At 34.0% G+C, this 27,104-nt stretch overlaps 1 protein-coding gene across 2 annotated transcripts; it reads left to right on the top strand.

Moving 5' to 3' along the window:
• LOC110036387 lies at positions 1-27,104 on the top strand. 2 transcript variants are annotated; one of them, XM_020740820.1, is made up of 6 exons: positions 1-114; positions 204-281; positions 13,222-13,295; positions 24,596-24,701; positions 24,784-24,901; positions 26,713-27,104. In XM_020740820.1, exons 3-6 carry the CDS (start codon positions 13,271-13,273, stop codon positions 26,764-26,766), a joined length of 303 nt encoding a protein of 100 aa, XP_020596479.1. In that variant the 5' UTR covers positions 1-114; positions 204-281; positions 13,222-13,270; the 3' UTR covers positions 26,767-27,104. The 2 variants fall into 2 exon arrangements, with proteins under 2 accessions (XP_020596479.1, XP_020596478.1); XM_020740819.1 differs by having other exon boundaries at positions 13,219-13,295.

Genomic DNA, 27,104 nt, shown 5'->3' with positions numbered 1-27,104 from the left:
ATATCGCCGTCAGGATGGAAAAGGATTGGCTTCGTGGAAAATAAAAAAGAAGAAAGTGAGCAGGAAATCGCTTCCTCAACGAATCGTCTTCTCCGATTAAAAACTTTAAAAAGAGTAATCCTTCAATCCTTTCTTTTGCGATTTATTGGAGTTCAGCTTCGCTTGAAATTGTCTGTATTGCCTAATGTTCTTACTGTATACAGAGGGCGGCAGGCGGCAATTTTACCGGTGGTTTGGAGTATTGATTTGATCGCCTGTTGCGGAATTTCAGTTCTTTTGAGGTATCTTTGATGCGCTAATCTGATTTTTTTTTTTTTTTTAAATTTGTGCTCGTTGGGTGCTTCGGAGGTCTTTTGGGCTTTGATTTTTCAGCGATTAATTTGATAACACTTTTTGAAATTTATCTATCTGGATGATTTGTCTTAAAATCTATTGATATAGGACTGGTTTTGATTCATTATTCGACGTTTTATGGAAACGATGCTCTTTTATTGAGTAAAATCAATATGTACCAATGTGAGCCCACAGAACTTTGCCTCATTCTCATAGCTTCTATGGCATCTTATTCATCACTGACTCCATTGATCCCAAAATTCCTTCAACAAAAAAAAGGGGAAAATCTTGGCACTTCTTGGCACTTTATCCTAATCATTCATTTTTTTTTTTTTTGGGGTAGAAAGTAGTTGAAGATTAAAATAATCAGAACAATGATGCCTTTTTCTGATCTTTTATAGTTTTGCAAATTGATGGACGCTTTAGCAGTGGTGTTACACCGTAATTAACTCTACTAGTATATTAACTTCTGCAACCTATTAGCTATCAAATAGATACCGATAGCAAAAGGGAATTCCAATAACTAAGTAAATTGTCTTATGGAATTGGCCTTACTTGTTTAACATCATTATCTGCCAAACATTCAAAAGCTTCTAAGTGTTGAGCATGACTAAGAATGTGTACTTGAGTGATGCCTTTAGTTCTTAGTTCGTATGATGTGATCATGTGATCAAAAGGCCTGCTAGATGTTTCATATGTAATAACCATTTCGATTTTTTATGAATGGACTGACATTTTCTAATGCATTTAAATATGTTTACATTTTTATGCAGGATGACTCGGGTTTAAGGTTTACTAATGTGGCTAATATAATGATAATATGAACATAAGCAAAGGAAATTGAGGATTCCTATATCATGTCACCAAATAATTCAATTGATTACTTTCTTTTAAAGCAATTAGACAATACAAAAATTATAACTCAGTGGGTAGTAAATTAATTTAAATAGTTGAATAAATTTTACAAGTAAAACTCAATCATGTAAAAAAAGCAAGCAATTGAAGTCAATTTCCAAATGTTAGATTTTGACTTGTCAATTTTTTATCAAAATCAAGAGCACTGAACAAATAACGATCAAATTATGCAAATGAAATAAAACAACGAATGATATTACTAAAGCAAGAAAAAATTAGGGCTCACATCGGTACATATTGGTGACTTCCATCAGGATAAAGTTCTTACACCTGCAATGCATTCAAAAGAATTTCTCTTTTATCTTGCACTCCATAGATTGAAACTAAAAAGAAAAAATTATTTAGGTAAAAAGTCTTCAATTACATATCTCAAAAGAATTACTTTTAAACTCTTATCCCATATGCTAGTATATATTTTTGGCATTGGCTCGACTTAATTATGTTTAAATTCTAAGAAAAGATAAGAATTAATTTTGGATTTAAATTAAAATTCCGTAGAATTTTTATTTGAAAACTTCAGTCTTGCCGATCTCTAACCTAAGGATTATCGACATGATACAATAATTGAGTTGTGGAATAGCCTTGCAAGCCTCTAGTCTTATCAAATAGTGAACAAGTGACTCCAACATTTTGAAATTTTTCAACAAACCCATATGCAATCAACACTCTAAAGAAAACTACAAGAGATGGATTTAAATAATCACTAACCCCTTATAATTAGAAAGTTAAAAATAAAAAATAGAATTCAAGACTACACAATAGGTCCAAGTGGTTAGGGCCACCGCCAACACTTAAGCCGAGATAATTTTACCAATAGAGCAAACTATATCAATTTGCTCAATCTGAAAAGAAAATTTGCTTTGATCAATTGAAATCTTATTCTAAACTGAATCAAAATTAAATTATGTCAAGCCATATGAAATAACATTAAACTGGGAAATAAAAATAAATCTCTTAGGAGTCATAATAAATAGAAATAAACCAACCAAATAAAAAAGAAAACAAATAAGTTTCAGCCAAATCAATGTTTTATGCGATGCTTTTGACTAGAAAAAACAAGCATATTTCCATCAAATTTATATTTCTCAAACAAATTCATCTCATAATTCAGCATTTGGAATAATCAAATTAGGATATACAATATGTTCTTCTTATCAAGTAATCATGAATAATCACACAGTTTTGTTTCAAAAAATGAATTTGATACCTCTAAAATCAATTATCATTATTGACTCAACCTTATCATCTAAATAATTCCGGGAAATAAGTTGTATAGAAGTAAATTGAAATGATTTTGCTAAAATAATCTTATCACATAACCCAAGCAAATCTAATGAGCTAAGTCCCTTGGTGAGGCAGTCAGCCAGTTGCTCTACAGTAGCTACATGACTTAGCTCCAGTAGTCCGCTATGCAGTTTTTCCTTGATGAAGAACCTATTAATCTCCACATGTTTGGTTCTATCACGTTGCACTCATTTGTTGGTGATGCTAATCGCTGACTTGTTGTCACACCACAACCTCATATGTGCTCCTTAGTCCACCTTGAGTCCTGCCAATAAGGCTCTCAGCCACAACATCTCAACAACTCCTAAGGCCATGGCCTATAATCCGTCTATGTTGTTGACCTCGCTAATACTGACTGTTTCTTGCTCTTCTAAGAGACCAAGTTGCCCCCTACGAGCATGCAGTATCCAGATGTGGATCTCATGTCTTCCATACAACTCGCCTGGTCAGTCACAGTAGCTCGCAATGCTTATACGTTCATTCTTCCTGAAGATCAACTCCTTCCCCCGTTTCCCTGATGCACTCTTCAGATATCTCAGAAGCTGATATATTCATTCATGTGACCCTTCCTCGGGTCATGCATATAGCGAATCACCACACTTACTGCAAATGTTATGTCGGGACGAGTGTGACTCAAATAGATGAGAAGGCCCACCAACCTCTGGTACCTCTCATGATCAACGACTCTCTTACCTCTGCGCTAAACTTTTTCTTTTGATCAATTGGTGAAACTGCTGGCTTGCATCCCAACATGTCCGTCTTTTTTAGCAATTCTAGCACATACTTCCTCTGAAATTGAACAATCCCCTATGCTCCACGAGCTACCTCAATTCTGAGGAAGTATCTAAGTTGTTCCATGTCCTTTACCCCAAAACTTGCCTTCATCTGAGCAATCTCTCCCTCATCACCTCCAATGACAATCATATCATCCACATACACAACAATAATAGTATTATGACCACCATGTTGTTGAAAGAATATTTTGTGGTCGGCATTGATCTGTTAATAGCCTATGCGTACCATTGTTTTCTTGAATCTGTCAAACAAAGCTCAAGACTGTTTTAAACCATACAATGACTTTTGCAATCTACATACCTTACCCACCATTTGGTTCATGCACTTCCTCTAGCAGATCCCCATGAAGAAACATATTCTTCACATCTAGTTAGTGTAATCTTCATTCACCATTCATAGTCAGAGAGATGAGTGTCTTGACTATGCTCAGCTTTGTCATTGCTGCAATTGTCTCATCATAGTTGATGTCACCAACTGTACTTTGTAGCAATCAATCTTTTCTTCTAGGGTATGCTTCACTATGAAGACCCATTTACACCCGATTCCCTTTTTTTCTTTTGATAGCAATGCGAGCAGCCATGCCCTGTTCTTATTAAGAGCACCAAGCTCATCCAACATTGCAGCTTTTCACTTTGGACCCTCCTTAGTTATTTTTCAACATTTGGGTGTAGAGACAGTGTCCAAAGATGCAACAAAATCTCAATGTAAAGGTGTTATGTTAGAGTATAAGACAAATTGGGCAATTTCATGTGAGAAACAAAAATGATCCGGAGAATAACAATCAGGAGGATGCCCGCATTGCTGTGAAGGTCTTCCTCAAAGTTATTGGAGTGGGAGCAGAAGAGAGAAGAATTATATCACTTATGTAATTTAATTCTGAGGTGGATGGTGTAGGTGTATCAAGAGTCGGGATAGGCCAGGACAAGGGAGTTGTTAGCACGAGTGGTACATCCGACACCATTCCCTCATTCTACTTTTTCCTCCTTGCATACACTCCCAGCTTCATTTGAGCTTGAGTCCCACCACCTTCGGGCTCATTTTTCTCATTTTCCAGCTCTTCCTCAGTCTATCCTTCCCACACAATGAAATAATGCATCGTTCCCACTATACCAATCTCTCACCATCACTACTCTCCCTCTCTTACCTCATCCCCCAGCATTTAACGTGTCATCAAAGGGTGAGGTCACCTCCAAGGTATAGTATGGTTCGAATTTCTGTAAAGATCACATTCATACTCACAAAAAATCTCCTCTATTGGGTTACAACAATCATACCCCTTCCGAGTGGCAGAATAACCCACAAAAATATGTTTCATAGCTTTGGGATTGAACTTCCGTATTAATGGTCTATTATTTTTCTCAAAACATACACAATAAAATACTTTAAATGGGATGATCCCGTCATTTTCTCCTTTCAACAATTCGCAAGAAGATCGCCACTTGAGCGCCCTTGAGGGTATTCTGTTGATTAATTGAATGGTTGTCAAAACAGTTTTCCCCCACAAATGCTTTTAGACATTCATCGAGATCATCATGCTTCTGGCTACCTTTAGAAAGTGTTTACTTTTCTTCTCTGCTACTCCATCTTGTGTCGTTGTGTATGGATAAATGGTTTTATATTGTATCCCTTGGGTTCAGGGGTACTCCGCAAATGTCTTGTTGGCATACTCTATCCTGTTATCAGATTTTAATACTTCACTACTACACTGTATTAAGTCTGGATGATTCTATGAAAGTCTTTATAGCAAGCAAATTTTTGTTTTCTCATTAAATATAACCAAGTAACACGAGAAAAACAATTAATGAAAGTCATAAAATATCTATAACAATTCATTGAAATTTTAGAACAAGGTCCTCATACATTTGGGCGCACTAAATCAAAAACACAAGAACTCCTATTATCAGAACTAACATAAGAGCTTCTAGTATGATTACCGAACTCAGGCATCACACACAAATTTCTATTTATTTGCATTTTTGTACAAAGACAGATACAAACGACTTAATAAATTAAATGAAGAGTGTTTCATGCACTTAAGATGTAGCAACGACTTAATAAATTAAATGAAGAGTGTTCCACACTCCTCTCAGATCCTTCAACTCCGACACTCTCTACCATGGATGTTAAGGTTGAGTCCATCCCCTCTCTATCCAAACATTAGAGTCCAATATACCATGTGTCAATCCCAAGTCACCGGTCAGTCCTCTTCTTTTGAAGGCTCACCTTAGGAATATCAAATAAACAACACATTTTAGTTGGAATATGACATTAATAGATAAAAGCTTCACTGAAAAGGAAGGGACGTGCAAAACATTGGACATAGTCATAAAATTAGTACGCTTCGTTGTACCTTTACCAACCACATGCTGTGTTGTACTATCAGCGGTCTGAATGCTCTCTCAAACTTCTAGGTGAGTGTATTAAGATAACTCACTGGCAGCATCAGTCACATGTTGAGATGTATCATAATCTATCATCCATTCTGGTGATCTTGTAGTAAATATAGAGGCAAAAACATGTGTATCACGAGTACCTTTAGCTGAGTGAACAGAAGTAGCAGTCCTTTGATGACGATAAGGTGGATGCATCCTAAGTCACATCATCTGTCGCTCATTGCTTCCGCTTTAACAACTCTAAGGGCTCATGATTCTCATCAGTAATGACCACCCATGTCTCTCCCTCGTTCTCTTCTATCATTAGATTAGTCTGGTAGCCCCCGCTTCCACCCTTTTGGCCCCACGATTATGGCGTTGGCCTTTAGAATATCCAAGTCCACTTGTCTCTGTCTCCTTGGGTGGCTTTGGACAAGCCTTGCTCGGGTGTTCTACTTTTCCACAGTTGTAGCACCTGTGGGTCTCCCTCCAGGGACCCATCATACCTAAGTGTAAGGCAGTTATAGCTGATCGTGTACCTGGAAGTCCACTCGACTCAGAGTGTAGCCTCATGCAATTCATTTGCAATATCCTGGCGATGGCCTCATCCATTGAAGGGATCATTGTCTAGGTTAGGAGAACCGATCTCCTCTAATCAAAGTTCGGGTTCAGATGAGATAGAAACTACATATTCCTCTTCTGTGCATAGATCACCCCTTCTTGTACCTCGACTTAACACAACTTGACATAGGTGAGAAGTTTTCAAGATCTTGCCACGACCATTCAAACTCTATAGAGTACTTTTGAATTCATCTATCATTCTGTACCACTGCCTTTATATCACGCTAAATCTGAAATACCCTCATGTGATTCTCAGTCTCAGCATAGGTTCTTTTCAGATTTGCCCAAATGTCGCACATATTTTGAATATCATTCACTGATGAGACAATTGATGGAACCATTGAGTTTAGTAATCAAGTGTAAAAGAAGGCATGTGTGGTCCTCCACCCTTTCACACTGTTATTCTTTGGCTCGACCTCAGTCTGTTATTCTTCAAATCTCTTCCCTACTAGAGCAGCCTCAATCTGATGTGACCAACTTAGATACGTGGCCAGTCCAACGAGCTTCAGATCCACAGGAGGGAGATTTAGCTTCACCTGCGTTGTAGCATGTGCTGAGGTATTGGCTCCCATTAAGAGACTAGCTCCCTGTATGAGCCCGATGAAGACCTTCAGAACTTTAGGATTTCTCTTTCCATGAAGTTTCAATCCCTTACCTCCCGCACTATTTCTGTCTCCAGACTTTATCAATCACAAGGATCAAGCATAGATCACACAGATCACACGCGACTTCCTTTCATAAAGTTTGTGCGATCTGCTTTACCTTAGCTCGCATGAAGCCGCAACTCCTCTGCCCCGCAAGCAAAACCACAGCTTCTTTGATCCTTCGCCTCCTTGCCATCAAGTGCAACTCCAAAAATGTAGGCCCTACTCCACTGCCTTCCTCACTCCCAAACCTCAATCAAGACCATACCAGGCCTACCTCCCTGTGTTGGGATGACGGGACTACAGCAGGATTGTTGCCAACGAACCCCACTTAAGCTACCTCCGCCTCCCTGTTTGAACCCAATGTCTGTTAGCTCTGATCGTAACTGCTTCGCCAAGGCAGCTGTTGTTACATCTGATTACGACTGCCTCATCAAGACGACGCCGATCCCAACCCTACTCGCCTCGGCTGTTTCACGATCCCAACTTGTTTGTCGCTGCTGCTTCGCGAGATGACACAATCCATACTGATTCGGCTCGTGGGGACGATGTCGAAGAAGTTTCCAGATTGAGCGGGAGGAGGTAGGTAGGTCTCTGATACTAAGTTGAAATGATTTTGCTCAAAAAAACTTACCCATTCATTAATGACTTGGGCTTATATAGAGCCTTACAACATTTACTAATAAATTTTTTTAGACTTCTATTTACAAATAGGACCCTATATTAGATGAAAGTCTCAATAAAATATTTAGCGAAGGATTAGATATGACTCACCAGTAAGAGGCAAAAAAAATAGAAATTAAAAAATCGAAAGTAAGCTCGCTAAATAAGGTCGAATTAGTCGTCTAGGAAATTGGATCAATACTATAATGCTGCAAAATGTTAAGAGGTCCATCCATCGTTGCATTCAATTTCATAAATATTCCAATTAGATGCTTTCTTAGATTTAGAAGCATTATGAACTTATCACGCTAATTGAATTCTACATATTTTATTGCTCACATAAGAAAAAACCTGTAATTGTCATAATTAGTAGCTAATTTTTTGTAAATATCTAGTGCAAATCATGCATTTGTTGTTTGAATGATTATGTAATTTTTTTCAAGCAAAAATTTCTTAAGATCAATAAGATTTATAAGCTTTCTAGGTTCATACCTTATGATAAGCTCAAATAAACTCATATTGTTAAGACTTTTAAGTACGTGAATCATATGCAAACACAACTACAAGTAATATCAAATTTAATCTAATATTTATTTTATCAATAAAATTTTTGTTCTCTCAAGCTTCTATTTACCATTTAAGTTTGATTGTTAATTTATTGATAGCAAGCGGTAGAAATTTAAGTGAGCTTTTCAAAATTTACTAATGAATACTATATACAACAACAACACAACAAAGCCTTAATCCCACTATGTGGGGTCGTCTACTTGAATTCTTTTTCTCCAATGTGTCCTATTTAGTGTCATATTTTCATTTAGTTCTAATAAATTAAAATCATTTTTTATATAAGAAGCCCATGTCTTTCTAGGTCTTTTTCTGCTTTTCTTAACATAAGTCGAATCTAAAACCTCTACTCTTCTAATCGGATCATCAGATGGTCGACGTTTAATATGACCAAATCATCTAAGACAACTAATGAATTATATATCTTAATAAAAAAATAATTATTTTAGATAAACCATGTAATTTAACGACCTCATTAAAATATTGTTTAGCAATGTGAAATCTATGAGTGATTTAATGACATTGTATGAAATATGCCTTTTGTTCCATCACTATAAAAATTGAATCATGCTTTATCGATGTTCATGATTCCATATTAGAGCTTTCCAAGAGTTTCTATGGAATTGGTGGAGATGTATTCAATCATTTATTATATTTTCTACATCTAGTAACTTGGCAAATGCTGTATTATAAAATAATATGCCAAATGTATTTTCAAACATAGCCAAAAATACATATTTTCATCCATTACACTGGTCTTATCTCTACAAAAAAATCTATTAGCACCTCCAATATGTAATTTTATGTAGAGGATTGTAACTCAAAGCATTAATAAACTTTTTTTATTTATTTATCATAATATTATGGATTTTAGAAACTCTACATATACGATGTTTTTGCTCTAATTTCTCTTGAAAACATATATATTTTAAAATTTGATAACCATTGTATCTCCAATATTTGAAGGGCCTGCATTATAACATGGAATTTTCTATTATAATTTGAATATTTGTGTCTATCCTCATTAAATTTTTTCACTGAAGAATGTTGTAAAATCTTCTGTGCTTAGCACTCCTCTAGTACATACTTCATGTGCACCACTAGAGACCTTTAATACATTTTTAAAATAAGAAATTTTAACTACATTTGCATCTTTCAATCTTTCTTTGAGTATATTAAAAGCCCAATACCAAATTTAGTCAATTAAAAATCATTTTTATATAAATAATTTGTGTCTGGAGCCATAAAAATACCAAAACCTTTATAATTTGCTTATTAAACATAGTCATATTATGAAAACTTCGAATATTTATGTATGTTAGTAGATTTTAGTCTATGATTAATCACTTTAATTTTATCATAATTAATAGGAAATCCATCTCAAGGCACTATAAATCACAAGAAAATCACATATATAGTTACAAAATAATATTTCTTCAAGTTTAAATACATTTTCTTTGCTTGTAAAATCTCAAATGCATTTTTAAGATGCACCAAATTATTAAGTAACTTGTTATAAATTAAAATATCATCAAAACAAACAATAAGAAGCTTTCCAACAAAAGGCTATAAGATATACTTTTTATTCTCATGAAATTGATATCCTTATCCGTTCATTCAATTTATCTTTAATTTTAAAGGAAATTTTCTACCAATCACCGTTCTTCATGATATCTTGGTGACATCCGCTTCTCAAATCAGTCGTACAAAATATTACAACACCAATATCTCATCTAGCATATTATCCAAATGACGTATAGTAAATTTTATATAATCATGATTTTATTTATGGCTTTGGTATCTCCACATAAAATATTGAAATCAATTTTAGATTTAATTTGAATTTCATTTTGGTAATTAAGCTTTGTTAATCTCAAATTTTGTGAGAATTATCTAGATGCCACAGTAGCTGAGTGTTAGAATAACTAAGCATGCCACCAACTAAAACAAACAAGGAATAAACACCATCAAAGTTTCACAAATCTCTCAACAGAGCTCATACATATTGCGTTTCAAGAAAAGTTGCAAGAGAGATTCGAACTACTATTTTCCCCCAAAATAAGCAATTCAAAATTCAAAATAGAATTCTATTGCCACGCTATAAGTCTAAGTGGATAAAGCCAAGGCTGCTGCCTAAGCTTAGATAATTCCAAAATTCCACCACCAATGGATAATCACATCATATTTTAAATCTATTCTATCCATTATATTTATCAATAGTCAAATCCTAATTTTTTGGCATAAGTTTAATGAATTCAATTATAACATTTTTTAAGGACATCTTCTTACACTACTTCTAGCCATATCTACCCTTCACTTCTTCCTAATCTTATTTTGGGCTAGCTTTATGAATCCTTATTCTCCATTCATCCGCACTATTTTTACATTCATTTTATCCAACCTTATTCTTGTTTGTTAGTTCATCATCTATGTTGGATATGTCCAAATTATTGTTGGAAATGTCCAAATTATCCAAGTATGGTTTCAGTTATTTTATTTCATTTTCTTCTTATCATTCATGTATTATAATCATAAGGCAAGCATAATACGTGCTTTTGTTTTATAAGAGTGATATTCATTGGCAACCCTGCAACTTTTGATAGTTAGGATTAGCCTATTCATTTTTTCTATTATATCTTTCATGCATGTTCTTGAACATTTTTAATTACTATATTATCTCATAAAATAATACTTATATTAGTGGGATGCTTGTGTTCTAATCCCTGATGTGAACTTATTGAGAAAATAGATTGACTATGTTTACCATATTTTTATTTGCACATGAGCTATTCAGATTTCCATAAAAGTTGAGAATAGTTAAAGAGCAGACTTCCTATAACTTTAGTAGTGATTATTATCTATCAGCTTGCTTTTGGGTTGATGAATGTTTATCTACCAATATATTTTGATTGACTTAGAGCCTAGGTGTTCAACTCTCCTTAACATGTGATATTGGAACCAATGATTTGGTTGCAATCAAATGTTTCCTGCAAGTTGTGACTCGCATAGGTCTTTAATATTTTCTACCATAATTGCGTAATGTTTATGAGTAGATGACTTATGAGTAGATGACTCACACATGCTCCACTTGGTTCAGTATTTCAGTGTATGGAACTTGATGGCTTTGAATATTTTTTGTTTGAGGTAACTAGTGGTTGATTTTGTGTGTTCTTTTATAAGGGTGAAATATTGAGATCCACTTAAAAACCAATAATTTTCCACATTATTAATAATACTATTTGTGAGTTGTATTCATTAAAATATACTTTTGGGTTTATGATTGTATATTTATGAATATATTGGGCGTTAATTACTTGATATCGTCAAGGTTAGTATTGGCACTTATGCTCTAAGAATACTAAACAACTTGTTGAGGATTGGTGAGACCGGTCCACTTATCAGATTAGCAGTTATGGGAGCCAATTAATTCCTTGATTTCGTTCCTTGATTGCTTCACCTAGGCTTCCATTTGAGTCTCCCGCCTCCTCTGTGGTTTGCCGGCAAAAGGAAATCTCGCCATCTGCTTTGTCGCGGAACCGCGTCCCGCGTAACCTTCTACCGCGTTCAGTAATTGGTTTTTTAAACAGGCTTTATTAGCTTATTATAAGTAAGCTAATTGCAAAAGCCCATAAACTTACACTCTCTCCAACCTGCAAGCTTTAGTGTTGGGTGTTGACCACGGAAATAGAGAGAAAGAAAGAGGCTTGGTTTTTTCTCTCCATGGTATTCTTCTTCTGTAGCTTCCGGGTAAGAGAGAGAAGAGAGGATAGAGGATAGAGAAAGAAGCAGGTTTTCTTCTTGCATGGCTTTGGTTCTTCCTCCAGGTGGCTCACGAGAGAGAGAGAGAGAGAGAGAGAGGAGAGAGAGAGAGAGATAGAGAGAGAGAGACTTTCTTATAAATGTCGACGTATTCGACGATGTAATCCTCAAAACTAATAAAATCCTCTGCAGCTCTGTGGACATAGACAATTTGCAGAACCACATAATTTTGTGTGTTTCCGCTGTGCTTTTCTGTTTTGCGATTTTTCTCGATCCTGTTTTTCATTTTATTGTCGTCGTTTTTCACAACACAACCAACTTAGCAATAAATTAAGTGTTATTGAAAAGTTTCTATATGAGGAGATTGATGGTAGAACTGGTGCACTCCATTATAATGTGTGAAATGTGGAGGTCCAAATAAGAGTTGAGAATAATCTCACTTTAAAATTAAAAAAAAAAACTTGAGTTCCTAATATAGCAGTAGTGGCTAATACCTGTTTGTTTAGGTTTTTGGGTTGATGGGCGTCCGTCTTCTATTGTATTGCAATTTTTATAAATTTCATAAATCTTTGGTGCTTTCTATAGTATTTGAGCAAGATTCAAATGCAGATGACTCCCATGCAAACTCAACATTATTGAATAGGCTTTTGGTTGATAATAGTTAATGTTGAGGGGACTGATAGCCAACATTGTGGATCCACATACATGGGGGAGATTTTTGAGAGCTTGGAGAGAGCGGAAAATTGTTCCATATAAAAATTAGAAATACCATACAAGTTCCTGTTAGATTAACAACGGCCCTTACACATTAGTGTATGCTTTTAGGTTAAATGTTGTCTATTTATTGATATATTGGCCTTAGTTGGTACCTGATGCTTCGCTGTTCTAATTAGAACTATCTAAAATGCTATAACTCTGTAAATTTATTTCAGTGCTTCTAGTGTTCACTCCATAATTGGATTTTGGGACCATGGGTTAATAGAAACTTGAACATGCAATTATATGCAACTTTCATTAACCATTCAGCATAGCATGACTTAGATAATAATGTCATTTTATGTTGATCTTATTGATCATAACATAACATGAAATTGTGAAGTAGTTTTATATTCTATTTTTCCAGCAACCCGTATTTACTTACCTAACATGCTTCTTCCATTTCTGCAACGTGAATTTCTTCTACTGCATTTTTTTTGTGATTTTCAAAGCTTCTAATTTCAAATAAAGCTTTCATGAATGAAAAATATTAATACACTTTGTCTTTGTAGAAGGTTCTTCAGGCCGAGGAATAAAGTACACATCATTTAGCCATAAAAAAGAATGCCTTTTGCACCAATGGAGCAAGGTGTCTTTCACTCTCTATATTTTCCATATTTCAGGGTTATTTAGCTATACTGTTCTTTTTTGCGGTATTCTTTATCCGTAAAACCTTTTAAAATGACCTGTAATTTTGGCTTGCACTAAATACTGTAATTCATAACTATAAAACATTTATTTAATGCTAGACTTTGTCAGAAGGCTTGACTATTTCTTCTTCCAAAGAATACAGATTATTCTTGTTCTTATAATGATGTGTATTTTATCAATCATAGTGACATGTAAGATTGTTGCAACATAAGGGCTGAAAACTTCTCTCTTTGAGAGCAGAAAATAATCTTTTAGAGCATCAAAGAGAGTAACCTAGGAGAAACAAACTAGCACCTCACACAAATGTAGCATAGATTAATAAATACAATCATAGAGCATGAACAACATGAGTTATGTGTTTGATCAAGAAGAACTCCATTCACGAAAGGAGGAACAAATAAATTCACGCATGTGGTTCGATCAAGAAGACTTCCATTCACTAGGCAAGGAGAACAAATAAAGTTACCATCAAATGCATAGAGTAGCAAAATAGATCAAATCGTCTTCTTACAAAAACTATTAGGAAAGAATGTAGTAAATCTCACCAAATTTTAAGTTATATTTCTCAGTGACAAGCTAAATAATAAGTCAAGAACTCCTCTTCCCAAATTCCAAGTACAACAACATGCATCTCATTCTTCCATGCCATAATTAGTATGCCACAACCCTTATGTTTTCTCATGCATATGTGGAAGGATAGTGGGGCCCTTTGATTGTTTAAAAATCTCAATCTCCAATATCCCATACGCAACCACACAAGTCATTGAACCATTGCTGCTCTCAAGTACTCTCCAGGAATTCACGCTTGCAACTATTGTCTCAAGAGAGGGAATACCTAGTCAAGATCTCATGCTAAGAATTTGTCTATTATGTGAGATAGAAATACTTATATGATATTTGCCAAAATGCTATTGATTTTTGTTGAAATTTTAGGAAGTTTTTGTTTTAGTATATTTTATTATTAGGCTTTTCATATTTCTAAAACGTAGCATTATAAGTATGTCATAATTCATGTTTTCTTCTTTTATCATTGAGAGTTATTGCTGATTTTATTATATTTCTAATGTGGGAGCTATCCTCATCTATTTATATTGTATTTGTTTTCAATGAAATTGAAGATAAATAAATATTTTTCTTCTCCAAAAAATTACATGGTTTCAACGCCCACCTTCACCTTCAAAATGGTGACCTAATCCCATTGAGAGATCCTCTGCAGATTTCGTGTTCCTCTTGGTTGTGATTTGAGCCAACTGGGAAGGCAATGTGTGGATCGTAGTAGATCTCTCACGATACAGTCGCGATTTGGGTCAGCAAGAAAGGCAATCGGTGGATTGTGGTGTTCAGAGACCCAACGTCTGTCTTTCCTCTAGCTTTGAAACTGCGCAAGTCGAGCTCTCAATGTAGGCCTTCTTTTTGGCAGGGACTTTCTCCTCTACCTCTGCTTCCTTATCTTTCTCTTTCACCATTTGTTTTTTATTCAACAATGGGTTTCTCGGTGTGCTTCTTCTTCGCTGTTTTTTTTCTTGGTCTTTTGCGCCATTGGAATATGTAATTTGAGAGAAAGAGGACTAGTTCCTATTTTTGTTCCTCATCTAGTTTCGACAGAGAAGGCTTCCGTTCCTGAGTACCATGGGCTGGGTAATTAAACTGAATTGATAGTATGTCTATCAAATACTCAATTTGTTTCAACCCCTTCAGCTTCTCCGCAGGAATTGCCCTTATCAATCTCCTCTAGTCAACTTTAAGCGCCAAAATTACTTGCGACCAAAATCATCTCTCCTCTGATGATGCTGTATAAGTCAACGATGATCGGTGCTCGAAAAAATTCTACAATTTCTGCTAGTTCTAGTAATTTCAAAACCAATTTGCTCTACTCATAATGATGCCAGCATTGCAAAAAATCAAGACATACGAAGGAGACATGTTGGGTGCTTCATAGTAAACCTGTAAATTGGAAACCAAAATTTAAATGTGAAGGTCGAATCTACCATGCCAATACTGATACTACCAATTCGGATGCAATATCTTTTACTAAGCAGTAACTACAACACATGCACAAGTTGTTTCAATCTTCAAGATTATGTCTAACTCCGACTTTCCCTTCACCAGAGAAGGATAACTCTTTAATCACTGCATTATTAGGTTATTCTTGGATACTTGATCTTGGCGCAACTTATTATGTGATTGCTTGTTAAAAATTATTCTCATCTTATTGACATTGTGTAGGCAATAAATGTTTAAAATTGTCGATGGTTCCTTCTCAATAATTGTCAGGATGGGAATTGTCAAACTCATCTCGTTGTTAACGCTTTGTGTTGTGTTCCATGTTCTCAATATGTCTTGTAAGTTGTTGTCTATTAGCAAAATTATTTTTGATTATCAGTTTCAAGCTATTCTCTACTCTTTTTGTTATGAATTTCAGGAATTGACCACTGAAAGGATAATTGACAGTGTTAGGAAAGTGATGAACTCTATTATTTTATCGATGGACTTGATACAAATAAACAATGTTAAAGTACATGTTTAAATTTAAATTTTATTTTTAAAGATAACGATATTATGTTATGGCTTTATAGGTTAGTTCATGCTAGTTTCTAGTATTTAAAATTATTTTTCTAATTTATTTCAAAAATAAAATTTTTCATTTTTCCAATGTGAAATCTATCATTTTGCCAAACATCATCATGCACTTTTCCTCCCCAATGTTATAAACCAACTACACATTTTACTCTGATTCATAGTTATATCTGGGGTCTTTGTAAACATCTTATTTACTTTGAAAAAAATGGTTTGTTGCTTTTATTGATAATCACACAAGGTCAAGTTAAATCTATTTAATGAAAGAAAAATCTGAAGTGAAATTAATTTTCAAAAACTTTTATACTATGGTACAAACATAGTTTCATAAAACTATTCAAATCTTACGGAGCGATAATATCCGAGAGTATTTCAAAAATAATTTGGGTCAATTTTTTTGAAAGAATAGTTCATCAAATCTGTTTTATCGACACCCGCAACAAAGTAATGTGGTTGAAATAAAAACAAACACTTATTTAAGTAACTTAGGCATTGCTATTTATAAAACATTGCCAAAGCATCTTTGGGGTGAATCTGTTTTTACTATTACATTTCTCATTAATAGAACACCTCATAGAGCTTTGAATTTTGAAACACCTTTTGATGTTTTCATAAAATTTACCCAACAAATCGGCTTTCATTTTTTTACCTTTAAGAGATTTGGGTGTATTGCATTTGTTCACATTCATAGTTATCATCAACGAAAATTTGAATCCTGATTCATAAAATGTTTGTTTGTTAGTTATGCTCTCACTCAAAAGTGATAAATATTTTGATACTATTTCTAAAAAAATGTTCGTCTTCATGGATATCATCTTTTTTGAATTACAATCATTTTTTTCAACTCATCTTCAAAGGAGGGAGGGACAATAAAAATTTGATTATTATTTTTCAAGACTTTCTTCAAACCAAAGACTCACAAATTAATATCTCCCCAACATTGATTGCTCAACCTGAAAATCCAAGATATATTATATCAGGCGATGGGCGAGTTTTTTATATGCTGAAGTTGATTCATATCTTTCTACAGTGTCATCGCATGATACTCATAATCCTATAACAACAAATAAATAGAAAACAGAAAAAGAACTACGATATTGGAATTGTTTGACACTGTCTATTCGCGACAAAGGGCAACTAAAAATAGGAGTATATGAATCATTTGCGTTGCCTAGAATCCATGAATCCTCCAGGTAATATCCTCATTTAGACTTTACCTCATGATCAGGTCATTTCAATCTCAAATTCTAAGTCTTCTAATCCTAAACCCGAGTCTAGCCCTAATCCTAAATTTAAGGATACCGTTCATCCCATTGCTGCTTGTAAGGGAGTGAGGTCTTGCACACAACATTCATTATCTTCTATGTCATATGAAAATCCTTCAATTTTTTGAGCTTTTACCACACAATTGTCTTGTGTGGATATTCCTAATATTGTGCAAGTTGCTCTGAAAATTTCTAAGTGAAAGAAGATTACTTTTGGGGAGATGAAAGCTCTGCAAAAAAAAAATGACACATAGGATTTGGTTGATCCACTTATAGGGAAGAAGATTGTCGATGTAAATGAGTGTTTATAATCAAGTATAATTTTGATAGCTCTCTTAAACGATATAAAACTCAACTAATTGTCAAGGAATTCATTCAAAGTTATGGCATCAATTGCCAAGATATATTCACTCCAGTCGTAAAATTTAATTCTATAAGAGTTTTTCTATCACTTGCAACTATTGCAGTAGTTGGATATAAAAAATACATATCTCAATGGGGACATAGAAGAAGAAGTGTATATAGATGCATCTCCATGATTTAGTTAGAAATTTGGTATAAAAATGTGTAAACTAAAAAGTTCTTATACTGGTTGAAGCAGTCATCGAATATGTGGTTTTGAAAAATTTACACAATTTGTTAAAAGTTGAGGGTATACTCGAGGGCAAAACGATAATACAATGTTCTTCAGACATTCAAAGGATGTAAAATGGCCATATTGATTGTGTATATGGATGAGATAATTTTCTCTATGGATGACATATATGAAATTAATCGGTTGAAGACTTCCCTCTCATCAATTTTTTAGACCAAAACTTAATATTTCTGTGAGATGTTCTTGGCATGGAGGTTGTTAGATCAAAGAAATAGATTATTGTTTCCCGATGGAAGTATGTTATTGTTCTTCTAAAGGAAACTAAGATGTGTGGCTGTAGACTTGCAGAAACTCCAGTTGATCCCCATCAGAAACATGGAGATGAGAAGGAAGAATACAACTCGATATTAAAAAATAGTGGGAAACTTGATAAATTTATCACATACACGATCAAATATCTTCTTTGTTGTAAGGTTGGTGTGTCAATTTTTGCATTCGTCCTCTGAAAAATACTTTGAAGTAGTCAACAAGTTTTTTAGATACCTAAAAAGTACATTATTTAAGGGTTTACTTTTTCATAAGATCACACAATTGAACATAAAGGCATGCACCAATACATATTGGGTGGGGTAAATTGTTGACAGGAGATTGACATTTGGATACTGCACTTATGTCTAAGGAAATCTGGTTACTTGCCAAAATAAGAAACAGAATCTAGTGGCAAAGATTAGTGCTGAGGCAAAATACTGAACTATGGCTAATTAAGAATGTGAGATATTATGGTTGAAGAAAATTCTTGAACTACTACGGATCCCGATAACATACGAATGAAATTATACTATGATAATAAAACTATCATAAGCATTATAGAAAATCTAGTGCAACATGATCGCACAAAATATGTGGAGATTGAGAGACTCTTCATAAAACAAAAGATTGATTAAGGAGCTATTTGCAGACCTTTCACTCTGATAGTGCAACCAATAGCAGCATCTTCACCAAAGGACTTTTCAGGTCTAGTTTGAGTTCCTTGTAAACAAGTTGGGCATGATAGATATCAATGCTCCAACTTGAGGGGCGTGCTTTGTTTTAGTATATTCTATATTCTATTATTAGGTCTTTTTCTATTTCTAGAACCTAGCATTATTGGTATGTCATAATCCATATTTTCTCTTTTTGTCACGAGTATGGCTAATTTTATTAGGTTCCTAATGTGAGGCTCATCACACTTTATTTTTATTATAATCATTTTCTTTTAAATTGAAGAGGAATAATTATTTTTCTCCTCCCAAAAAATTTTATATTATTCATTATAATTTTTCCTCATTTTATTTTCCACTCCATCAAAGTTCAAAGTGAATAATAATCATGCTCAAATCACCAAAGCCGTATTCTCACCCAAATCTTTGAAGGGCGTCATTGCGTCCACAGCTATGTAAATAGGTTATGTCCAAGCATTTCCTTGATTTTAGATTAGGGAGCACTCTTGTGAGCGTGTCAATAAGATTATGTTCTCTACAAATCTTGTTAGTTGAAACTTTACCATCTTCAACCTTATCTTTGAAGAAGTGATAGTAAAAGTTAAGATGCCTGTTTTTTTTGTGATATTTATACTAAGTGAAAAACACATTGCAGAAAACTACTAAATTATCAACCAAGTAGTTCAACCAGACCGCCTCAATATTCGATTTAAAAAGGGGTCATATATCTTGCCTCTATAATGTATAAAGAATTTATAGGTTGAAGATAAGCCTTCCAAGATGACACATTTTGGGAGTTAGCAGGAATATCTAATATGAGATTTTTTTTTTTCAAGATCGCCAACATAATTCAAATCAGAAAATCTCACAACACTACAATCAAATGTCCATATCTTACATCAAATCATAATTTATATTACCTCTAAGTTGCCTCAGAAATTTATTTCCTTGCTTCACATTTAGTTTAACTAGGCTTGTCCTTGTATTTGTTCATAATGTTGACTCCATGTGATATGCCTAGATGTGTGCACATCAGATGATATACATTATAATTCTAATTGCATTAGCATAAAGCTTTCTATCATTTACCGTTCTTCTAGTGATTAAGGAGTAGAAGTTGCTAAGGAATGAAATAACCAGCAAGTGAAAAAGTAATAAGCTTTGTAGTCTTAAGTCTGCAAACCAAATCCTTGTAATACCTAGTCAAACGCTTGGAATAAAGCATCGGGCTTTCTTTTTATTTATCTTTAACCCCAAAATCGTTCTAGTAGTACTAAGATTTTTCATTTAAAATGTTGCATTCAAATCAACTATTTCACTTCTTAATCTATAATTTATTTTTGGATGTAATCAACTTATCATCAATATATTTGAATATGTATTAAAAAAAATTCATTGTAAGTTGCTTTATCTTCATATTCAAATGTTCTAACAACAGATTATGTATTGCAATCATTACTAATAAATTATGAACAAGGATGCTTGACAACATGTAAGAAAACTTTGAAGCCCACATCTATCTCCCCTTTGCAGCCATTCGTGCTTTGCATAAGATGCTATCTTTATCTTTAGTTCCCACTTTATGTTTAAGCTTTGAAGAATTGTTTCAACATGAAGGAGAATGGGTTGTGGTGAGGAGAGAAAAAGGTGAGTGAAGTAGAGGGGGCCTTTTCATGTGAGGAAGCCGAGAATGAGATAGGGAGAGAATAAGTTTATATATATATATATATATTATTTTTTTTTCTTTTTTGTTTAAAGTTGAACCAAATTCCAAGTCTCATTATTGTACAAAAACTCTCATAGCTATGGTCCACTGCTTGGATTCACTTTCATTAACGGCTAAATAAAAGTGGATGGATTTTGATTGTCAATAATCTTCTCAACGCTTAAAGCATAGACAATCATATGAAAACAAGAGGAATCATAATGAAAACTTTGGGACACTCTTAAGTTGCCTTTTAGACCTATAAGAAACAATAGTTTGTTTTGCTTGTAGTGGTATAACTTCCTGTTGATGTTTAGTGGTGACCTATCATCTAATATTTAGAGATCATGCTCCAAATTATATCTAGCATGTCTTCATAATATCTTATATCCTCCAAAATCATCAAGCTACGTTGAATATTTCTAATGCAAGTCTAACTTACTAAGCATGTTACCATTGTTCACCAAGAACACAACTGACTTGCAATAAGTGCCCTAGGATTATGTACTTCTTGGCTCTAGAGTCTAATTTAGCATCCTCAAATAAAGCACTATCGGAGGGACAATCAAAAATTCATATAGCTGAATAAGTTGAACGATAATTAGCTGTACCTCCTTGAGAGTTCTCAACTCAATAGCATAATTGGAGGCATATTCACTAAGTAGCATTCCATATGAACGGCCTCTACACAAAAATGTTTCTCAAATTAGCATTTGATAATATACATATGGTCCTCCTTAAGTGTAATTTATAATCCTACTACCACTCCATTGAGGCATGCCGACTATAGTCTCTTCTCTTTGACAATTCAATATGAAAATCCTGTAAACAAAAATCTTTCTCAAATTAGAATTTGATAATATACATATGGTCCTCCATAAGTGTATTTTCTAATCCTTCTACCACTCCATTGAGGCATACCCAGTATAGTCTTTTCTTTCACATTCCTTCCTTTTTGACAAAAAGATCCCGAACTTTGAATAACAAAATTGTTAGACATTATCAATCCACCTCTTAACCTCCTTGAAATTTTTCTTTGTGTGTGCATTCCACTTCTCAAATATCTTAATTATATCACTCTTTTGCTCAAGCATAAAGACTCGAATCTTCCTCGAGAAATTACTTCTGAAGATAAGCAGACATTTAGATCTATCATTCTGTCATATGAACTCTAGTAGGAAATTTGAATCTATAATGGGTTCCATAACATAATACTCACAGAACTCTAGGGCTATCTAGTCATGTAATCACAAAGGAAACCTCTTTTGAAAACTCTAATTAGCCTTACTTTGACATTTCTCCAAGCCTTATATGTCATAACCTAATTAAATTCTTTGAGCAATAAAATTGATTCATTACTGTAGAAAAGAGGTTTGAAAGGAGGAATTCCTTAATCAAATCCTCCAAGGTTTGAAGATGGTGGCAGACCCAAATGTGATAGGTAAATATGGAAAGAATCAAATCTTCCATATTTTCACACTTCCCCAAGCTAGGTCGTAGATGTTGTAGAAACCAAACTTGGTATTGAATTTTGAGGTGCTGAAAGGAAGACCATTGGTAAAGATATCCGCAACTTGTTGGTGTGGCAGGATGTAGCTTAACTATATAATTCTCCCATGGACCGTTTTTAAGATGAAGTGTCTATCAACTTCAATATGCCTAGTCCTTTCATGATGCACATAATTTTTGAAAATGTTGATAACTTCTTGACTGTCACTGTATAGGCCTATTGGAAGAACATCTCAGTTCCCTTAACAATTTTTGAATTCAGATTATTTAATAGATCCCCATGGCAAGTGCCTTACATTCTAACTTTAACTGCTTCTCGAAACAAAACTTGCTTCTTACTTCTCCATTTAACCAAATTTTGTTATACATATGAGCAATAATATGTGTGGATCTTTTGTTAATGATTTCTTCTGCCCACTTAACATTAGTGAACTTTCATTTCTCTATTTCTGGTTTTCTCAAAATTTAATCTATAACCTGGAGTTTTCTTGAGAAATCTCAAAATACTTTAAACTATCTCCAAATGCTCTATTTTAGGCTATTCAAGTGTTGGATCTCAATATTGACAGAATGTGCAATATTTGGCCTAGCATGTGATATATAGTTGAGTTTTACTACCAATTTCTTGTATCTTCCCTTATCCATAGATATTTTTTTTTCTTTCTTGTTAGATATCTTGTTTGTCACATTAAATGACTTTAGATGGTTTGGTCACATTAAACGTCAACCATCTAATTATCCTATTAGGAGAATATAGATGTTTTAGATTCGACTTATGTTAAGAAAGGCAGAGGTAGAACTAGGAAGACTTGAGCTTATTGTATAAAAAATGATCTTAATTTATTAGAACTAAATGAAAATATGACACTAAATAGGACACAATGGAAAAAAGGATTCATGTAGCCGACCCCACGTAGTGAGATTAAGGTTTTGTTGTTGTTGTTAGATATCTTGTTTGGTTTTATTGGAGTATCAGCAGGTTTGCAACCAATCATCCATAGCTTTTTTGCAGATCTATGATGTATTTCTTCTGTGATGTAACAATTCATTGCTTGGATCTTGCTACCTCCATACCTCGAAAATATACCATGTTTCCTAGGTCTTTGATTTCAAATTCAGCGGCAAAAAATTCTTTAATTATAAAAATTTGTCTTTTATCATCACCAGTAAGAACCATATCATCTTCTTCTGCATCAGAGCCTACACTCTAGCTTCTCCCTTCAGTCGGTTCATTCTTCTACCAGCTTGCAAGCCTGTCATAAACCATTTTCTTCCTTGCAGCCGGTTCCTCTATATAGGGTGCAGACTCTCTTCTTATATTCTCAGCAGCCTATACCACTCCTGTTAACCCTCCTCTGGCCTTCTGTGCCGCCGGAACTTTATATGCTGCAGGCCTTTCAGTATTCCTCCGTCGGAACTACTTCTCTAGAGCCTCTCCTCCTTGCCATCCCGAATTTCTCATAACTACCCGCCCCCTATCATACCCTGCTGATCCTCCGCAGGAGCAACTAGTTGTATCAAGACTCCTTCTCGTAGCATGTTGCAGCAGACGTTCCGTAGCAGTTTCTGCTGGCATCTTCCTGCAGGAGCAACAGCAGTGGCAGCCAAAAGCAGCAGCAGCAGCAAGCAGTAGTATAAGCCATTTTTTTCCTTTCTTGTAACAACCTTTCATCTTCCTATATAAATGACAGCAACTAGAAGCGGCCCTAAATATTTTTGGGGTTAACGATCAAATACGGGATGAAGACTTCAAGTTCTATTCTAGAGGTTAATTATGAATCACAGATCAAGAATTTTGTTCAGACGACTCCTGAACTAACTTTATCACAAATCATAAACTTAATGGTCATAACTACCTTCAATAGTCTCAATCTGTGTTTATGCATATTTGAGGTAGAGGGAAAGAAGAACATCTCATGGGAGAGGGCACATTTCCTGAAATTGTTTTGGGGAGTGGCATAGATGAGTCTAGTATCAAATATATGGAAAAGAACAAATTGAGAAGAGTAACAAAATAGACCAAATTCTCTCATAAAAAATTGGCAGAAAGGATGGAGAAGATCTCACTGAATTTGGAGCATTCTATCCCAAAGAAAAAATCAAAGAAGAAAATAAGAATTCCTCTTACAAAATTTCCAAGCACGAAAGCAAAATAAATTTCCTTCTTCATGGCGTAAGCAAGGCGCCATGATTTTCTCATCCAAGTATGTGGAAGGATGTTGTAGCCCTCCTAATTCATAAAGAATCTCGATCTCAAGCAACTGCCATGCAGTTGCATAGTTCACTGAATGAATGCTCAGCCTTTTTCCACTTCATGGAAGCCACACTCAATATCGCTGTTAAAAGAAAAGGAATGATTGTAGATTTTATTGCAAGAATGGGACTAATTATGTAAGATTGAAATAATGTTATTAGAGTTTTGTATTACTGGTTCTAAACCATGTGCTTTTTATAATGAATTTGAGAATATGTGCTGGATTTAGGAGTTACAATATTTTATAGTTTACTATTTTTTTCCTTAATTAAATATCGTGCGCAATGTAAGAAGTGAAATATATCTTTTTGAAGTATACAATGCTCCCATACTAACTCAAATAGTTGTTCTAGATAAAGGCAACAATGTGAAGTATCTTTTGGTAAATGATGATGAGACTGGATGGGGGATGTATGACAAGCCTCTTCGGTGCTACGGCTGTGGCATAGGTTGGTTTTGGTAAGTATATTAAGTTTTATTTTTTATATTCTTCTTCTGGTTTTACGTTGCTTGTGCTACACTCAATTCCGTCTTTTCACAGTTTTCTGATAGGACTTTTGTGCCCCTTGGTATGGTACTATGCTACATATTTGTACTTCAGTAACCACTATCGGAAAGATCCGAGAGAGCGAGCTGGTCTTGCTGCTTCTGCAATTGCTGTTAGTATCTTTTTCTCCCTCTCCCCCTTGCCATATATAAATATTTCAGATAAGCATGCTTTGCTCTTATTGACCTGAATTCCTGACCATGAGTTTTTTTTATTTTTGGAAGGTTTACATTCATTCCATTTTTTTCTATAAACTTCAATTTTTATCTTTATCCCACCTTATGCCTGAAAAGGTGTATTTCACTTTTTTTTTTAAGTTAAAGTAGTGATAATTTTGATGATATATATAAGATTTGGGTGTTAAGCAAGTAAAGAGTAAAGTTAGGTGTTAGATATGTAAATACATAACAATTGCGTGGTATGTATGCAAATGCCCCTTCTTTTAGATTAGGCTTGAAATCTGGTCCAGGATATTAGGGCTTTTTTAGAATTTTTTAAATTCCTCTTTGGCATTTCAGATGTGAAGATGTATAAGACCCTAAATTTAATAATAAAGTAATAAAATAAATATGCAATTGGACAATAACTCAAGTCATTTATCTTGTTTTGCTCAGAATTAGTCTATGTTGCCATAGTTAGATTCCCAACTCTAATTAAATGTTTTATATTTGAATTTTACAGTGACTCTTTGTTGCTGCAGGATCTTACAAACATATGTGAACTCTTTCGAGAATTTCTTTGCCTAGTGCACAGCTTTTCTGAATATTTAATGACTTTAACTTTTTTTAAAAAGCCCGCCCAACAATTTTGATCATATAAGGGCCAATATAAAATTTGAAACGCCTCTATAATTGTTGGAATGGATTCTCTTGTCTATTGAAGAAAATCATTTGAATTCTATAATTTAAGCATTTTTCAAAGTGAAAAGGGCAAGAAACAAAGATGTCATATGGTTACTTTATTTGATGGGTAGAATAACCACATGAAGGAAATCTAAGGGCTTGTTTGGGCTCTTTTTTTTTTTCATTTATTTTTACAAATATGTTTGTTTAGTTTGGTTTTTATATATTTTTATTTTAGTTACTAAAAATAAATTAACATGTTTTTTAAAACACTCAATAACTACTAGGTGCTTTGAGTTTTTTTAAAAATAATAATATCTTAATCAAATATGTCAAACATATTTTGTTTCAAATTAAAATATAAATAAAATAAAATATAAATATAAAATATAAAATGAAAAACAAAAGTGATCTCAAATGACCACTAAATTATCCTTTATTTCCTTGATATATTAAAATGCTGATTCCTTGCAATCACTCTTTGTAATGTTGCTTGCATCATTCTTTGTTACAACCATGGCTCAAGCTTATCCAGATAAGGGCTTTAAATATCGAAATTTGGCACAATATGATTCTCGCTTAATTTGAGACTTTATTATTTTCTCGGCCGATTTGTCCCCAACCGTATCTAACTTAGACGCCACATAATGAACACATCTTAGATGTAAAAAAATCTCATTAAGGATATCCTAAGCTAAATTTGATCAAGATGGATTTTAGCCAAATTTTGATTTCAGAGCAAAGCAGACTGCCTCTTTTTTTCTGCTTTCAGAAAATTTTAAATCATGTTTTACTTATGGGGCATTTACGTAGATGCCACCCAATTCCTATGTATTTACATATATAACCTCCTAAACTTTACTTTTTACATTATACCACTTAAATATTTCATATTACTTAAAAAAAACCTATATTTTTACTTTTAGAAAGTGATACACCTCTTCATGCATGGGTAAGATGGCATATAGGTAGAAAAAGAAGTTTAGATGTTAGATTGTATGTATGTAACTCCTCCTTTATTCATTGAGTTCTATTAATAACATTTCATGAATTCACTTATTTACTTATTTCCTCTTTCCAGGCATTGATATGCAGTACTGCAGCAGTTATCACCATACTCGCCGTTCTTATATAAGTCCAACCAACGGCTCCCTGGCTTTGGTGTTGTAAAAAGTTACACTACTGCTCAAAGTTTGCTGTTAATGGGTAAATTCATCAAAGGAACTCAAGATTTATTCGAATTTGGTGTTGTCTAATTCTGTTCTCTTCAAAGAAATTTACATAAAATCAATTTGGGCTTGCTTTGTTTGGGTAACCCAATACAAATGAGAGTGAATGCAATAAAATATTGTTTGAGAAATGTATGATGTAAAATTGAAGCTTCACTTCTTTTTATTTTTTGTTGTCCAAAGTGTTTGTTTTAAGTCAACATTTGACATTTATTTGAATGAAAATTGTGACTTTTGACTAAAA

Source organism: Phalaenopsis equestris, unplaced genomic scaffold (assembly GCF_001263595.1).
Source record: "Phalaenopsis equestris unplaced genomic scaffold, ASM126359v1 Scaffold205791, whole genome shotgun sequence".
Lineage (NCBI taxonomy): Eukaryota > Viridiplantae > Streptophyta > Magnoliopsida > Asparagales > Orchidaceae > Phalaenopsis > Phalaenopsis equestris.
Note: the sequence above shows the minus strand (reverse complement) of the source record. Positions and strands in the feature narration are given on the sequence as shown.

Bases quoted from the DNA above. Each gene is read 5' to 3' on its own strand.
- LOC110036387 (XM_020740820.1), top strand. From the start codon at position 13,271: ATGCCTTTTGCACCAATGGAGCAAG. The intron at 24,702-24,783 runs GTAAGTATATTA...GTCTTTTCACAG, and splicing joins TGTGGCATAGGTTGGTTTTG to TTTTCTGATAGGACTTTTGT. The intron at 24,902-26,712 runs GTTAGTATCTTT...TCCTCTTTCCAG, and splicing joins TTGCTGCTTCTGCAATTGCT to GCATTGATATGCAGTACTGC.